The sequence below is a fragment of the Ochotona princeps genome, chromosome 5 (assembly GCF_030435755.1).
Source record: "Ochotona princeps isolate mOchPri1 chromosome 5, mOchPri1.hap1, whole genome shotgun sequence".
NCBI classification, from domain to species: domain Eukaryota; kingdom Metazoa; phylum Chordata; class Mammalia; order Lagomorpha; family Ochotonidae; genus Ochotona; species Ochotona princeps.
In genome coordinates this window covers 50,227,890-50,245,643 of record NC_080836.1, presented here as the reverse complement: position 1 = coordinate 50,245,643, position 17,754 = coordinate 50,227,890, and the positions used below count along the sequence as shown (strand labels likewise).

At 44.1% G+C, this 17,754-nt stretch overlaps 1 protein-coding gene across 3 annotated transcripts in view; it reads right to left on the bottom strand.

The window, feature by feature from the left end:
- Window positions 1–17,754, bottom strand: part of MYO3B (myosin IIIB) — a 545,106-nt gene that overhangs the window by 480,483 nt on the left and 46,869 nt on the right. For all 3 annotated transcript variants that reach the window (XM_058664616.1, XM_058664615.1, XM_058664617.1), the window contains 2 exons: window positions 8,164–8,347; window positions 6,593–6,727 (listed from right to left, as the gene is read on the bottom strand). In XM_058664616.1, the coding sequence (XP_058520599.1) occupies window positions 6,593–6,727; window positions 8,164–8,347 (319 nt within the window). The remainder of the gene's footprint in view (window positions 1–6,592; window positions 6,728–8,163; window positions 8,348–17,754) is intronic.

Sequence of the window (17,754 nt, the reverse complement as noted above, 5' to 3'; positions counted from 1 at the left end):
AATGGGAGACCTGAAAGAGGTTCCTGCTTCCCGGCTTCGGATCAGCACAGCGCCAACCATTGTGCTCACTTGAGGAGTGATTCATCGGACGGAAGATCTTCCTCTCTGTCTCTCCTCCTCCTCTCTGTATATCTGACTTTGTAATGAAAATAAATAATTTTTTTTTCCATTTTCATTCCTAACTTTATTTTCATTACACTTCTGTTTTTTGAACCAATCATAACAAAGAAAGTACTAGTATATATATATATATTTTTTAAAATTTATTTTATTGTATTGTTGTTGACAATCTTTACATAGTTAGTTACGGTTAAAAAAAAGGTTCAGGGGATATAGAAAAGTGGGTAATACTATTATGTCCATATTGTTTCCATCATGTATCCGAGGTAAAGGGGAATATTGAGGGAGAAGTCCCACCCAGTTTCCCGCCCACCCCAAGTCCTAGATGTGGGGCATGCTCTGAGATATTTGCTCAAGTGGTTTTAATAGTTCTCCAGTTATGAATCGCTGCCAGTTTCGCTCAATGAGGTCGTCCACTGATTGATATGGTCCATCATAAAGTCTCTGTTTGCCCCATATTTCACTGCCAACATATAGCTAAGATGAATGATTGACCTGTTCTGTCTTCTGTCTTTTCTTGGTTAGAGTTCTGAGTCCAGCAGTTCGATTGGGGAGATCTCCAAAGAAACTTTGAGGTATTCCCAGACCAGATTCTTGTATGTTCTAGCAAGCACAGGGCCCGGCACAGTCCATCACCCCGATCAGCTGGTGGTTTCAATTGCTGGGTTGGTTCTGTTTTCAGTCCCGAGTTGCACTGGAACCAATGGGTGTTGCAGTCCAGTCTGGTTCTGCCCAGCACATACTCGGCCCTTACATCAACCAGTGGGAGCTGCAGCCTGGTTGGGGCGACCCACAATAACCCCCACCAGGCCCGCCCCCTACCCTGGTTTGCCAGTATGTGTAGCAGTAGACCAGTCTGTCCCCCATCCCATCTGGCTCTTGTACTTGTCAATGGGTATTAGTTCCATCTAACCAACTCAACCATCCAGCCCTCACGGATGTTGTTGAGTGCCTCTCTGTCTAGCCAGCCCCCATCCTAGTTTTCATGCCCTCCCACGGGACTAGTGACCCAAGAAGGGGAAACCCACTTTTTCCCTCCCAGGTCTCTTTCAGTCCCGGTTTATGCACTTTTTAGGTGGTTCTGTGATTTGACTTGACAGAATTAGTCCCCAGTGCCAGCTTCTGCCAGTTGATGCTGTGGCTAAGCCCAAACATCCCTCACCCACTCTAATTTATGCTTGCACCAGCAGGAATAATCCGCCCAGCCTGGCTTTTGCCTGGTCTAGTCCACATGCAGCGCACAGGTGTTGCAGCCTTGCTTAGTCTGGTCTGTCCCCATCCCAGCCCACGCTCTCCAGTGGGAGTAGCTGTCTGGCGAGGGGAGCAGCCCCTTAATCCCCCTGCCGGCTCTGCCCCTCCCTTCCTGGATCTCATGTGTGCTGGTTGGGTGCTGCAATCACATCCAGTACAGGCAACCTCGCCCTGGTATTCCATAGTGTGTACTTGTTTTGTCGCGACCAAACCCAGCTCAACCCACACTCTGTTCTGGTGATCGGATTTGCCAGTGGATGACATGGACTGATTCAGCCTGGTCTGCCCCTGACCCATGCTGAATGTGTGCCAGTGGGAAACTTTCCATGGCCTATTCTGGGCTGTTTCCTATCATGCTTCTTGCGCTTACCTGCAGGGACTGTGTCCTGCCAGAGGAGTTGCCCAGGCTCCTCCATCAGAACCCCTCCCAATGCCAGATTTTGCGCCTACCAGGGGTCCTTGAGCCAACTCTACTCAGTTCACCTCCTGTCCTAGCAGGAACAGTGGCTTTTCCTGGCTGGCTTTCACCACATTCTGGTTCTTGTCGTTGGATGTTTCAGGCCAGCCATGGCTTGTCCATACCCACATACAGCTCACACATGGCTTAGTAGGGGGTTGAGACCCAGCCTAGTCAGTCCCACGTCTACCCTGGTTCTCCATGACACCAGATGGTGTTGGGGTCTGAACTGGCCTGGTGCATCCAATCCCAGCCCACACTAGTGCCTCGGGTGACTACAACTGTTTCCAAGATAGAACGCAGCCCCCATTCCAGCACATACGCCCCTTGGTGGGAACCTCAACCCAGTTAGGGTGTCCCCTTACCTCCCAAATTGGGCCTGTTCCTAGCCGTAAATCACACACCTGCCCGTGGTTGCTCTGAGGACCAGTAGGTGCAAGAGCCTAGCTCGGTATGACCTGTGCTCCATGCTGGTTTCTAGTTTTGCTTGTAGGCTAAGATTTGCTCAGTCCTGTCTAGTACATTCCGTTCCATTACCAATTTCACAGCTCAGCATTGTTAAGTGATTAGAAGTTCTTCAAAGGAAGAGTTACTGGCATTGGGAATCTTTGGGATTGACTCAGATCCCAGAAACAGTGGGGTCAGCCTGGAGCTACCTGGCAGCGATTCAGACAACCAATACCCCAGAGCTCCCCGGCCGGGCGGCCAGCTAACGCTTACTTCCTGCTCCAATCAATCTAATTCATGATGTGGTGTCAATAAGTGCAAGTGGTTTCACTTTTTTTTTTTAAGAGAAAAACTGTATGATGAATTTATTCTTACGTTCTGGAAAGAAATCTCTCTTAAATTATAATGCCAGCCACAAATTAGCCAACTGTTAGAAGCCAGAAGAAACAGACCGCGAAGTGTGTATAAAATATCTTACTACACATCAACATTTATATGTTCTATAAAATGTTAAGTAAATGGAAGTTAATTCAGTATCCAAAATTTCAGAGATAATCTTTCAATATAAAATCACACTTTCTTTTGGCAACCCTGATGCTGATCTGATGTTAGTTTTATAAAGTGACACTTTATTTTACTTAAAAATACTTGTAAGCTCTATTACTCACTATGAAAGGCACAGAGCCATATCCAGACAAAGGTTAATCAAGAAACAGACTTAAACGGTTGCAGTTGCTACACATCTAAATTATTCAGGCCTAGACTGAATTTTCTAGCACCATGAGAAAAGCCTTTTCTTTTCAGCTGAATGTGTGCTTCAGGCAAATGTGAAATAGTTTCTACCTGTTGGAAATTTTATACTAAAAGGAAAAGACAAAATGTAGTTCATGTCTTCGCACATATTAGATATTTTCTGGGTACTATGCTTTTCTTAAAGATCTAATTCTTTATATTTTATTTCAGAGGCGCTAAGTTTTTAAAAATTCAATATTCAGTGCCTGGCACAATAGCCTTGTGGCTAAATCTTCACCTTGCATCTGCTGGGATCCCAAATGGGCTATATCCCAGCTGTTGCCCCACTTCCCATCCAGTTCCCTGCTTGAGTACTGGGAAGGTAGTCAAGATGGCCCAAGGTCTTGGGACCCTGCACTTGCATGGGAGACCCTCATGAAGTTCCTGGCTTCGGATCAGCTCAGCTCTGGCCATTGCAGCCACCTGGGGAGTGAATCAGCAGACTGAGATCTTTCTCTGTGTCTCTCCTTCTCTCTGTATATGTGACTTTCCAATAAAAATAAATAAACTTAATATTCACATAAAAAAGGCCACAAATTTTCTAAAACACATGTTTTCTCTTTATATGTTTCAAACATAGTGAGTGTTCATCATAAAAGAGTTTGCTTTCCTATCTTAAAAGATACTTTCTTTATTTTAAAAAGTTACAGAGAGAGAAAGAGATTTTCCTTCCACTGGTTCACTCCCCAAATAAGAGTAATGGCCAAGGCGAAGCCAGGCCAAAGCTAGAATCTTTTTCCAGGTCTCTCACATGGATACAGGGGCCCAAGCACTTGGGCCATCTTCTGTTAATTTCCGAGCCCATAACAAGGAAGCTGGATTAGAAGTGAAGCAGTCAGGACTGGAACCAGCACCTATGTGGGATGCTGGCACCATAGGCAACAGCTTTACTTGCTCTGCCACAACAATGGCCCCTTGTTTGCTTCCTACTAACACTTAGAAATGAATTCAGAAACAACATTTTCATTTGTTGTTTCGGTGTTGTGGTGAATTAAGGAGGTCACTAATAACACTTTTCTATCTTCTAGAAGTGCTCAGTGGTGTAATTTCTCACAGTTTCTTTCAATGCATTTAGCAAGGAGAGAGCAAAGTCAATATGAATGTAATCTGAATGCAGAAGATGAGGAGACCAATATTAAACAGGTCGCAATTTTATTGGGTGAGACTCCTTAAGCATGTCTTAAAAGCTGCAGCAGGTACACTAGGATCAGGATGCTGTATATATTACCATCATCCATAGGGTTGTGATCCCTGTTGGAGATCAGTACACCCAGATTCCCATGCCCTGACAGAAGGAATCACTGACAGTTGACCGCACCACGCAAAGTTGGAAATGTGCTAAGGCATAGTTTCCCTGTCAAGTAATCGGTCAGGTAAGTGACCGAAGGTATATCCTCTCCTCCCCAGGTTTCTGTGGGGGATGAACCGGAGGAAAGCTGAAGTTTCCAGCAGAGACAAGAGACCAGAAAGCTGACCTCTAAGGCACTGAGGACACCTCATTATCCAGCAGCGTATGTAGACAGTCCCATCCTGAGACAAAATAAAAGCCTCAGGACATTCAGTTACCTATGTCATCAACCTTGATATAGGTCAAAACTACCAACGAAAGTCAGAGCTGTGGGCATATTGCATTGCCAAGGTATGAATAATTCAGTGGCTCAAGGCAGCCACATTGACTACATGAGGTCACCCCTAGAAAAGCGAGAAGCAGCTGGCAGAGAAGCACCTGCTCGAGGCTCAGTCCTGGGTTCCTTCTTGCCTTTCAAAGCCATGTGCACCCTTCCTGGCACCCTTGGCAATGTCTGTGGTGCTACACCTGAGTGTCACTTGTTCTCAGGAAGAGGTGAGCAATCATTCACCAGGTGGCCTCAGGAACGAGCAGCTACGCTGCCTGCTTGGTCACACAGCGCAAAGGCCCCTGGGTGAGCCCTCAGAGTCCTCAAGTTCCAGTTCCCTAAGTCTGACTGCAGAACCTTTTTGAGTCAGAAGGAAAATGAACAGAAACGAATTTTTCTGTCTCCTCCTTTAATGGGAAGGAGATTTAAGCATGGAGTTCTTGCAGAGCTGAAGATAAGTACAGAGACCTCAGAAACAATACAACTCCCACACAAAGTAGCCTTGTTAAAAGGACTCCATGGGCAGGAGAAAATTCCTCAAACTCATACATGGAGAGGGTTAACAAAATCCAAAAGATAAAAGAAAAAAGAAGAATGTCATATGACTTAACCAAACCAACTCAAGGGATAAAGATCATTCCTGAAAAGCAATGTCTCTTATATCTTCATATGTTGAAGAAGGCCACTGATGTAACAAAAAGATTCAAACCAGTTTCCCTACAGATTATCCACCCAAAAATAGCAAACAAATTTCTCACCCATGGTCACCATGGCCACCAGTAATTCAGCCCCATGTTCAGGCCCTCCCAAAGCCAGGCAGGTGAAGGTGAAGTGAGAGCTCGCCTGTTCTCTGGCACTCCCCTCTCATGTCCCTGGGCTGCTGGATCAACCATGACCTCAGACAAGGAGGCAGCGGTGGCAGATGAACAGATCAAATCGAAGGAACAAATCACAGTGGGCTTCATAGGAAGGAGGCAACAGGCCTAATTCAGCACAATGATTTCTTGTAGTGTCATTATTTTCCTGGTCATTTTAGATCCATAGGGAACTGATTATTTTGCACCCTGATGTACACACTCACTACCATTAAAATGTAAGAAAACTGCAAGAAGACAGTGCGTACCATGATAGTCCTTTCTGCTTCCTATTTGAGAGCACAGGAAGCTGGGAACAGCAGTCACTCCCTGCTCCTTCTTCCAGTTGCTCCCCCAACCAGAAATTACCTTATACTACAGGAAACTGCTGCCCCCTTGGTCATGGAACCAGTGATTGACTAATAAGTGCAGACACAGTTCAAGACAACTCTGAAAAAGTTTCCCAGCTCTTTATTTCTCCAGAATAAAATTTATTTCTTTTTATTTCTCCAAAGTACAATTTATTTCTGCAGAAGCCCCTGTTACAACCATATTACTCTTCAAAGTCACCCGTGCCTGGTCCTGCCCTTTTTACCTCCAGGCCTGTCTCCTACCAGAACTCTCCAATCAACCCTTCACACCCTACTCTGTATCAGTGTGTAGGAAACTCAATCTAAGATGACAACAATAGGACAGGCATGGACAAATCCAAATGAGGTAAGCAAAACAAACCTTGAGTTAACAGTTTTTGAAAATGAGCTGTCACTAGTTGGAACACGCGCTCTATGAAATGTTCTCAGCTTCAGGAACAAAAGAATCTCTTCTGATTGTATTTCTATATTCACTCTATATTGGAAGAATAGATTAGCAAGTGTTTGAAGCAAAGAAACAGCAGTATTTTCAGCCAACAGCCTACCTGTGGGAACTGCAGAGAATTCCACTGCTGGAATTACCTTCAAGTCTGACCCTTAAGGCAGAATATATTGTCAACATTGCATTTGCTTGCCCCCTGGAACTCCAATGGAATCAATGGTTACCCAAAAGAAACCTCTTACCTCCAAGACGAGCCAGAGCTGTCCTCCCACACAATGATCTGCTTTGTAGAACATTCCATAAAACTTTACCACATTGGGGTGGTTAGGAAGAAATTGCAAAATGTTGTATTCTGCCTCAATTTCCTCATCCATGTCCTAAACAAAGTTTAAAAATATATATGTGCTGAATTAAGTCAAATGTCTAAGCAAAGGACAGAAACATGCCCAAATAATCACTTAATAAAGCCTATTCCAACAAGTAGTTCTAATGTAATCATTCCCATAGCTGCTTAATAAACTAACAATAGACATTCCAATCTCAATTTAAGCCCTATCACTATTTTATCAATAAAATATCTTTATGTTGCTCATTTTCATTTAACAATATTCTCATAACTGTCGTTTCTATTGAAATATACCTGAATTTCCAAAGCAGTTAAGGAAAAGCAGTCAAAAGGACCTAATACAGGGTAGGACACATTCAAGCTCAGTATGGACAATACTGCATAGCATTTATGTTTTTATTGGAAAGGCAGATCAGATTTACAGAGAGAAGGAGTGACAAAGAGAACAATCTTCCATCCACTGGTTTACTCCCCAAACAGCTGAACTGAGCCAACCTGAAGTCAGGAGCAAGGAGCTTCTTCCAGGTCTCCCATGAGAATGCCCAAGGCTTTGGGCCACCTTCTGCTGCTTTCCCAGGACCACAAGCAGGGAGTTGGATGGGAAGTAGAACAGCCAGGACACAAACTGGCACCCATCAAGGTAAGGATTTAAACATTAAGCCATCATGCTGGGCCCAGTGTATAGTGTTTTAACCTCATAATCCTGAAATAAGATATCAGCCCAAGATGATCAAACATCATAAAATTGTGCATCTTTGCAACCTAAAGAGTGAATGGGGAGTACAATATATCAGCATCTCCAAAAGGATAACTTTTGAAGAGCCCAGACAGCTAAAATCAAAGTAGCAGTAAAATGCCCAAGAAACAACTCAAGGAAATGGGCCAGCACTGTGACAGTGCATAAAGCTGCCACCTAATAACACAGGAATCTCAAACAGGAGTCAGTTCGTGTCCTATCTGCTATACTTGGGATCAAGCTCTCTGCTAATGGCCAGGGGAAAAGCAGCCAAGGCTGGCCTGAGTGCTTGGGTCCCTGCTACCCACACAGGATCCCAGCTTCAGCCTGGCCAGCTAGGAGCTATCAGCCATTGTGGCCATGTGGGGAGTAAATCATAAAATAGAAGATTTCTCATTCAATGTCTCTCCATAACTCTTTCAAGTAAATAATTTTTTTAAGTCAAGGAAAGGTGTAACTCCACGTACAGTCCCTTTATTCAGAGGAGCTGATAAGTAATAAATTGTGACCCATTTTAAAAATTTTGCCAAGTTTCCTGGAGGGGAGAACAGAGGGAAGGAGAAGGAACTTGGGGGATGAGGGAAGAGCCCATTGCCAACTAAATTGTATCAAAAACAAATAAAAATAAATAATTTTTTAAAAATTGCCAGGTTTCATGAAATCTGGAAAGGAAGTTGACAAGTCAACTTGCATGAACTGCTTGTCTGTGGTCACAAGCTACTACTACTTACACTGATCGGATCCAGAATTTTCACTGCAGCCAGGCTCCCATCTTTCTTATTTGTGACCTTGTAGACTTTGCCATAGGTGCCTTTACCAATGGTTTCTATAATTTCCCAGGTGTCCATGGGATCTGGAAGTGAGTCAAGTCCAAGCATTCTGCTGTTGTAGTGAAATAATCCATACAAATGCTTCCTGGGAGGCAGCAAAAAGTTTGTCAGATGCAACAGATTGCAAAATTGGGGGCTGTGGGTTTTTGAAACAAAGATATTTTTTATTTCTAAGCAAGCATTCTTTGCTTTTATTTTCCTCCTCTATGTTAAGTAGATTTTTTCCCCCTCCTATGTTAGGAAGATTTTTTTTCCCTATAGAGAGATAGGCTGGAGGAACAATGAAGCATTCTAAAATGACATGCACACTGCAGGAAGAAGCAAAAAGGCCACAGGATGTTCTGGTCAGGCCAGGTCACTTATCTGTCTTACTAGGCCACTGAGTGGTGGTTGTTGTGAGTGCTGCTGGGGAAAGCGACTGAAAGTCAGAGATCTGAAGCCTTTGTCCTTGGGTTATGGTCATCTTGAGAAGAGCTTCCCTATGGTCCCTGGAAATCAGTCCTCAGCCTCTGTTGCCAAAGTCTATGCTGTTAGAAAGGAGGATTTGGTGCTTGTGCCTGACACCAGTCTATGCACAGCGCCCACTGCTGATGGATCTTACGGCTATAGATTGATCCAGCTAAGACTTCAACCATTTGGTAACAGTCAAGTATGGGCATTACACTGAGAGGTATAACTTACTTCGCCTTAATCAGACTCCATTCGTTAAAGAAACAGCCCTATGATGTTTAGGCACTAGCCACAAGGATGGCAGGCAAAGCCACCAGCACTAACACTGTGAAAAGTGCCTCCAGATTTGGTCCCGCTCAGGCTGGAAGGTGGGTTCCAATCTGGTCTACTTTTACACCCAGAAGGTGGACCATCAGCAAGAGCTGTACCATTGAATGTCCACATGGGTGATTCATGTCTGCCCAGTGTAAAAACTCATGCCTTGTGCTGGGTATTCCAGAACTGCTAATAATTTTCTAGGCTGCATTCTCCTGAAACGATCTTTCACATTTTCCCATTACCCTGTCTTAAAAACAAACCAAATCAAATACATACACTACATTGCCAAAGGGGCCTGCAACTAGTACCTTGAGAACCCAGTTCTATCCCAATCTGGACCTGGGCGCTGACCTGAAAGGCTGCTGGCCAGACAACTCCTGCCTTTCATGTGCAAGTTCAGGATTCCTGGGAACTACAACCTTTCCTTCTTTCCAGTGTTTCACAAAATCAAACTTTCTCACCATACACATCTCAATCACAGCCCTATTTACATATCAGCTAGGCTTTGAGTCACTATAGATTTTTTAAAGCATTTGGGTCTTCATTTAAATGTCTTTTAAAGGTACTTTATAGCACCATCCTATCACTTCTGTCTATCAAGATGAACTGCAAAAAGACAATTGCAGGCCCAGTGCAGTAGCCAAAAAGCTAAAGACCTCACCTTGCAACGATCCCATATGGGCACTGATTCTAATCCCGGTGGCCCTGCTTCTCATCCAGCTCCCTGCTTGTGGCATGGGAAAGCAGTCAAGGATGGCACAAAGCCTGGGGACCCTGCACTCACATGGGAGACCCAGAAGAGGCTCCAGGCTCCTGGCTTTGGATCAGCGCAGCTCCAGCCATTGCAGCCACTTGGGGAGCGAATCAATAGATGGAAGATCTTCCTCTCTGTCTCTCCTCTCTGTATATCTGCTTTTCCAATAAAAATTTAAAAAGACAATTGTACTAAAACAACAGAGAATAACTGAAGTCCAGCCATGTGCCATTGCCCCTGGATGAGGCTGTTCTCTTCCTTAGAAAGGGAGATTGTGAAAAGTAGCTATTTTGGTGCGACAGTTAAGGTACTGCATGGGAGACGCACAGGCCAGATCAGAATGCCTAGGCTCAAGTCCTGGCTTCACTTCTAATTCCAGCTTCCTGTTAAAATAAGTAACCTAGGAGCAGATGATAGCTCATGTACTTGGGTCCCTGTCACTTACACGGAAGACCCAGATTGAGTTCCAGGCTCCTGGCTTTGACCTGACCCAGTCCAGCTATTATAGGAATTCAGAGAGTAAACTATCAAGTAGAAGCTGTTGTTCTGTGTCTCTCTGACTGCCCCACCCCACTCCAAAAAAAGACAATAAATTAAGTAATGAGCATTTCTAAAGGATCATTAAATGAGAAGAATTAATTCTTTATTGAGAGATTCCCCCTAACACTCCTGACAACCCCAGAACATGGCTCTAAGGCTTCTAGGGGAGTAAAAGGTAGGACAAGCTGAGAGTGATCAGATGGGAAAAACAATAAGATGACAGTCCACAAGCCTGTCACTCCCTCACACTTACCAGTGCAGCTGCTCTTCCCCATCAAAGGGGCACCTGCACCTGTGCTAGGCACTGATACATAGCCAAACTGCCTGCTCAGTCCCAGCTCTGCCTTGACTACTGAGAGACTTGGGCTACTCCTCTCTCTGTGCCTCAGTCTCCTCACCTGTCCCATGGGGCAGCAGCTGCTCTGAGGAAGCTACCGCCCTCACAGAGCTGCTATGAAATTAGGATATGATGGAAAACAGTGAACCATGTGAAAGCTCCATGAGACATCTCCCCTCACAACAGCCTGGTGCCCACATCTGCCACACCAAAGGCAGCACTTAACCAGCACTTCCTTGTTTTTGCTTAATTTTGCTTTTAATCACACTCCAGATGAGTTTTACCCCACTTAGTTATTAGTTTCTGACAAATGGCTGGAATGAAGGTGCATATATGACCTTACATCAGAATGTGGAGCAAGAGAGGGCCTTGGAGGCCACTGAACACAGTGGTTTTGTAAAACTCATCTCACTTAGGATGCCGATGTACAAGCTGAGAGGGGGCATAGCTCAGGCTGAGGTGAACTGGACAAGCAAGTCCCTGACCTATAGCCTCTGTAGGAGCCTAATTTGGGTGACTGGCCCAGTTGCCAGGTCTGCGTGAGACTGAATATGCTTTTGCACTCCTTTTTTGAAAGTCCCACACCCTGGAAACTTCTTACACCAGGGCAAACCAGGACAAGTTGTGATCCCAGCCACTGGCACCTTCTGAGGACATGCACCTCCTAAGAGCATTATCAGAAAATCACAGATTAAGCCCTATCCCCACTCCAGAAAGGGGGGAAATGTGTTCTCTCCTCCCTGCCCCCGACCCCTCCCCAAATTAGTACACTGGAATTTTAATTCTCAGTACCTCAGCATGAAACTACACTTGGAAATTGGGCCCTTCAAGGTAAAAGGAAGCCATCTTGGAAAAGCAGGGAGGAGTGCTCTATCCAGTATGTCTGGGGTCCTGTGAGAAGTGGAGATGAGGAGTGGGCATGAAGACAAGGGAGGCCATGTGAAGGTACAGGTCAGGGAGAGAAGCATTAAAAGGAAATAAACCCCATGGACACTTGACCTTAGACTTTGAATCTGTGGAATGGTAAGGAAAACACATTTCTGTCAAAACTGCCAAGTGAGTAACCCAGCAGAATGGCACGCCCAGGTGGGAGACAACTGTTTAGGAGCAGTATAGAAACAGGAGCCCAGGCTCATTCTAGGATCAGTGCCATGAGCTCTGTTACACAGAATGGAATAAAGGAGCCTTCTAGCTAACAGTGGCTTGTTCTTTCTATCCCACTGCACCAAAAGTTCTCTGGTGCAGGAGGTGGGGGAGGAAGAAGGATACCCCCATCACATAGAAGCTAGATACCCTACAGAACTAATAAACAGCCAACTCTGCACCCCCTAAAACAAGAACAACTCACCCTGAGCAGTTCATTTATGGTTGGTACCAGGAATGACTGAGCAGAAAGCAGACCAGTCAACTTCCGCTGCCATGTCCATCCTGCAGTGTCTGGGCATCCACAGACAAGGTTAAATAAAGGTGCCACCTAATAGATGCATTACAAACAGATCTGCTTGTCTCTTCTCTTTAAAATCAATATCTGACTCTGTAAACTCTGACAATTGACTAAACAGGCGGCTCCCCTGGCAGTTGTTTATTCAAGCTTATAAAGGTAGTGATAATCTGATCCAGGGAGGCATCGGAGCAGCCCTCTGACAGCTGAAAAACTGCTTCTGGATAGAATGCTAACCTTGAATGCGGACTGTACTTATGCCTACGTGTGGGATAGGGGTAAGGAACATCTGGGGCCTCATAGAAACAGTCAGGGCTGACCAAACAAAGGGCCAGGAGCAGATTGGAATGATTCCATGCCTTTATTTAAACATGAAAGAGGAGGATAGACAACTCAGGTTACACAGGCAACATTCACTGACAGACAAATGGAAACAGTAGGTCTAGCCAAATAAAAGTGGTTGGTGGCATGTGTTTGTACAAGGGAGGCCCACATCATTTGCAAAGCAATACAAAGTCCTGTTGGCCAGGTAAGACTAGGTATGCATCTGATTTAGAATGAAGAGCTGATAATCACCCTTCTTTTGCACATTAGTATTATGGAAGCACCACAAATCCATTTCCTATCAAAGTCATCTGCTCTCTCAGAGCAAGATTATGATGTTCCCATATACCCATGGAGGACAAACCATTCTAGCACCAGGAATAACATCCATGCATTGGCAAGGAGATATAATCCAGGAAAGATATTTCTATTCAGTGAATATGGGTAACAGAAGTGTTGGGAACTATTTTCCTATCTTTATCATATATCAATATTTGTCAAATACCCAAATTTCTCATTACTTAATTCACTGTCATAGACAGATCACACACAGAGACTGATTAATTAATTTTGTAAAAGACTTTATCTTTGTAGTAGCACAGTAGGAAGTTAGAAACAATTGTCTTTTTCCCTATCTGCTTACTTTCATCCTTTTGAGACTGCAAAGTCCTAAAGGGCAGGGACTCTTAAGATCCTATGGTGGTGGGGAATCTGCCTCTCAATAATATTTTTTCTATCATCAAGAACAAATTCACTGAGCCTGATGATCTTTGTTTGGGATTAACACCAAGAGATCTGGTCTTGAACCACCAGAGCTCTGCTCCAGATCCCTGGGACCACAAGATGACCATGAGCAGACAGTATGTGGTGGGCGAGTAGTTTCACATATGGCAGTAAACTGACACAGCACAACCACTGCTTTATCATAATCAGGACTGAATATGCAAAGACTCCCCTAGTGGTTTTGTTTTCAGCTATCAGAAGAGGACATACTTTAAAAAAAAAATAAGCCCTGAAACAGACTGAACCAGTCTGCTGTGCATACTGGCAAACACAGGAACTAGGGCAGGGGCGGGCCTAGTGGGGGTTATTGTGGGTCGCTCCAACCAGGTAGCCACTCCCACTGGTTTGCCTGAGGGGTGAGTGTGTGGTGGGTATGATCAGGCTGGGCTGCAACACCCCTCGGTTTGTGTAGAAGAAAGGGATGAGGACAGAATTGACTCAGCAATTGCAACCACCAGCATGTGCATAAGCTAATGGGGGCAACGGACTGTGCCAGACCCTGTATTGGCATGCACATACAAGAATCAAGTCTGGGATCACCTCACATGAAATTTCTTTGGGGATCCCCCCAGCTGAACCACTGGCCTCAGAACTCCAACCATGAAAAAAATTGCAGGTTCCATGGTCTTGCTGGGGAGTGCACGTGGCAAAGCTGGGCCTCCTCAGCGGCTTAGATGGAGCAGTGGACAGCATATCCAGGTACATATGGAGGATATGGCAGTACATTGGAGTCTGCAGAGGACACCTGTTACCATAACAGAGGATGCAGGATAGAACAAATTGACCAACTACCCCAGCCAAGCATTGGCAGTGAATATCTAGGCAAACGAAGACTCTAAGGTGGACTATGTCAATCAGTCGATTCTGGAGAGATTGCATTGTGCTTGTAGTGGTGAGATCAGCAGTAATTCAAAACTGTTAAACTTTTGAAACCTCTTGAGCAGGACCCTCAGAGAATGCTCCACATTGGGGTCCCTGGGATGGCATAGGGTGGCTGTCTTCCATCTCAGGGTATGGAGGCAGTTAGGAGGCTGGATGTGGCTTCTCACCTTATCTCTCCCCTTCCCCCAGATACAGGAAGGAAAAAAAAAAAGAGAATATGGAAATGATGGTCTCACCTACCTTCCTATAGCCCTTGACCCTTTGTATCCTAATCAACTACGTAAAAATCATCAAAAAAAACAATAATATTATACTTTAAAAATAAGCCCTGAAATAGCCAATGATTGAGTTTTGGCAAGTCATAGCTCTACAATGATGTGAATTCCATAAATTTCTTGCAATACAAAGAGAGAAGATTAGGAGTAATGCCTCCTGATGGAAGAACAACTCATTATCTAAGAAACAAACACTGCCAGAAAATCAAACTGGACTCTGATCAAACTCCAGTTGATAGATCACAAGTGTACAGCACTAACCAAGAACAGATCAGTGATTCAAACATCACCATAGAGATAGAACAATAAAAATCCAGGCTTTAAGAAACACACCAAGACAAACTATCTGACTTCTTCAAGCTAATAAACTGCAAAGAAGAAACTCAAATTGATAACCTCAGGATTAAAAGGAGATTAAAATATACACATTAGCTGTGAAATAAAGTATGGATTTACATGAAGATGCTAAACAGCACAACATTTGCAGGAGCATTAGAACACTAACTAGTGATGGGATGATATCAATAAAGCACTGCTAGTTATGCTTTGTAATGATTGTATTTATGGCTATCTTTCTAACAGGGTCCTTATATTTTAGCACCACATAATGAAATATTTATGGGTGAATGGCATGACATGAAGTCTAGAATTACATGAGCAAAGGAGACAAGCAAATAAGAACAGGCATATGTGAAACTAGATTGACCATAGGGATAATTTTTTTAAACATTTATTTATTTTTATTGGAAAGGCAGATATACAGAGAGGAAGAGAGACAGAGAGGAAGATATTCAGTCTGATGGTTCACTCCCCAAGCAGCTGCAATGGATGGAGCTGAGCCAATCTGAAGCCAGGAGTCAAGAGCCTCCCCCGGGTCTCCCATGTGGACACAGGGTCCCAAAGCGCTGGGCCATCCTTGACTGCCTTCCCAGGCTACAAGCAGGGAGCTGGATGGGAAGCAGGTTGGCCGGGATCAGAACCAGCACCCATATGGGATCCTGGCATGCTCAAGGCGAGGACTTTAACCATTATGCTATTGGACCAGGCCCAGGAATAATTATTGAAGCTGGGTCTATAGCACTGCATGATTATATTGTTTCCTTTGATTTTAAAATTTCTATAATACCATTTTTTAAATATTGCATAGTTAATTTCAATATATGAAGAGGTTTTTAAAAGCTTGTAGAAAAATGGAATTAACAAAAAAGTTCAGAAGTGCCATTTGGCATAGCATCTGAGTCACCACTTGGAAACCATGCATCCTGCATCAGACTCCCTTGGTTTAAGTCCTGGATCCACTTTCAATTCAATTTCCACCAATGCACACCTCAGGCAGCAGCAGGTAATGGCTCAAGTAGTTGAGTCCTGACCAATTACATGGCAGAAATTAAATGTTCCCTAGTTTTGATGTCTAGCCCTCCATCTAGCACCACTCCCTTACATGCCAGTCGCCAGTCCATATGCTCACTTTCCCATGATGCACCTAAGGCTTCCCTAAAATAAACAGGAGGATGTCAAGAACACATATACACTCAGCTCAATAAGGAGATGCCATGCAGATTCTCTTTGTGAGGTTGCCCGCACTCACACCTGAATGTGTCTTTACCCACTCTCTCACTAAATAAATCCTGCTCCCATTTCACACTGTACTTGCATCCCTGCTTTGAATCCTTATCTCACACAGGGACACGAGCCTGCAATACAAAAGCTGGGGAAACACCTCCCCACCACAGTCCCTGCTCGATTCACTCATATGAATGCTACTTCCCTGAAGTATATTCGCCTGCTACGGTGAGACCATCCAAAGTCTCCAAGTCAAAAGGCCTGGGGCATGTCGCACCAGAAGGCAGTATACTGCTAATGTAAGACCAACAAGACACCGTGCACCTAACTCCCATTTTTAGTCTTCATTTTACCTTCAGTCTGCAGAAGAGAATTTTAGTAGAAGAATGCTTCAGCTCCCACAGCCTTATCAGAGTCACCTTGCATATCTACCTCTCACCTATTGAGGCACAGTCCATCCCCCAATGTGGCTGATGTCCTAGCCCCAGACTGCTACTACATGTAGAACAGTAGTTAGGAAAAACTAATGAACCATTGAATAGCATAAGAAAAAAAATCAATATTCAGAAGAATGTGCGTGACCTTCTTCTACATGTCCAACTCCTGTGTTTTGTTTCTGAAGGAGGAAAGGAAGGGGCTCATAAATACCTAGAACAAAAGGACTCATCATCAGAGCCTTGTCATCTTTTTCATCTCATCTCTGAAAAGCAGCTGCACAAGGTGAGACACAAGAGTCCCATATTACCCAGCTGGGTAGACTGTTCCAAAGCAGCCAGGGAAAGGCAAGAGAGAGAAGTGAATGGTACAAGGTGAGCCTTGGTGTTAGCAATGAAGGAAACCCAAGAAACCAGCTTCACACAGCACCCTAAAACTGATGTTTTGATGGAGAAGGAAACACACACACACACACACACAAAGGAGAAAAGTGTGCTTGATAAATGCCCTGTGCATTCATCTCTGCCTTTTCAGAGGCCCCAAAGAGGCAACCTTCCACACTGGATCAAAAGCAACAGATGAGCTCAATTCTGCCAGAGCTACAGTGAGCAGGAAACATGCTCATTCAAGCACACAGCTGATTCTTCCATATCCTACGGTCTACCAAAGAATCTCCTGCATTCCTTACACATCATCTCTTTGGATTATTCAAAAACCAAATTTTTTCGAAGTCAATTATATCTCACCTCCCCTTCTTTCAGCACCAGGTCATAAATTAGGCAAAGCAAATATAAAATAATACTATCCACTTGCTACGTGGATTTCAAAAGGTGGCTATGTTCAAACTACACTAAGTTCTATGAAACATGTTAAGGGAGAACTAACTGAACTCTGCTCTGAGGTTCTAAATTCATTTGGAAAATCTTTATGACTCGTGAGTGTAGACAGCAGCTCTCTTCTTTAAAAGCAGGTGAATCCACAACACTGACAAAAATTTGCAAATCAGCAAATAAGACATGCCCTTCAGTAAGCAAATGAAGAGGGGACATAACTTCAACCAAAGTCCTCGGTAAGTAGCCTTCAGGGAAAGTGAGAGATGGAAGATTTCAGGAATCAAGGACAACCTTGACCTTAAATCACTGTCTTTTCCCTCTGTGTGATGGGTTCAGGAAATAGCAAGGATTCACCATTTTGGACAAACTCAGCAATTTTTAGAGAGAAGTCAACAGAAAAGGTGAGCTAGCAGCAGGGAACCAATTCCTGGCTCATTCATCATTTAATAGAGAAAATTTTATTTAAAATTTTTAATATCTATTATATAGTAGAGAGGAATGTATACTCACGTGGGCTTCTGATCAGGGCAGAGCATAGGAACTTACCATTTCATATA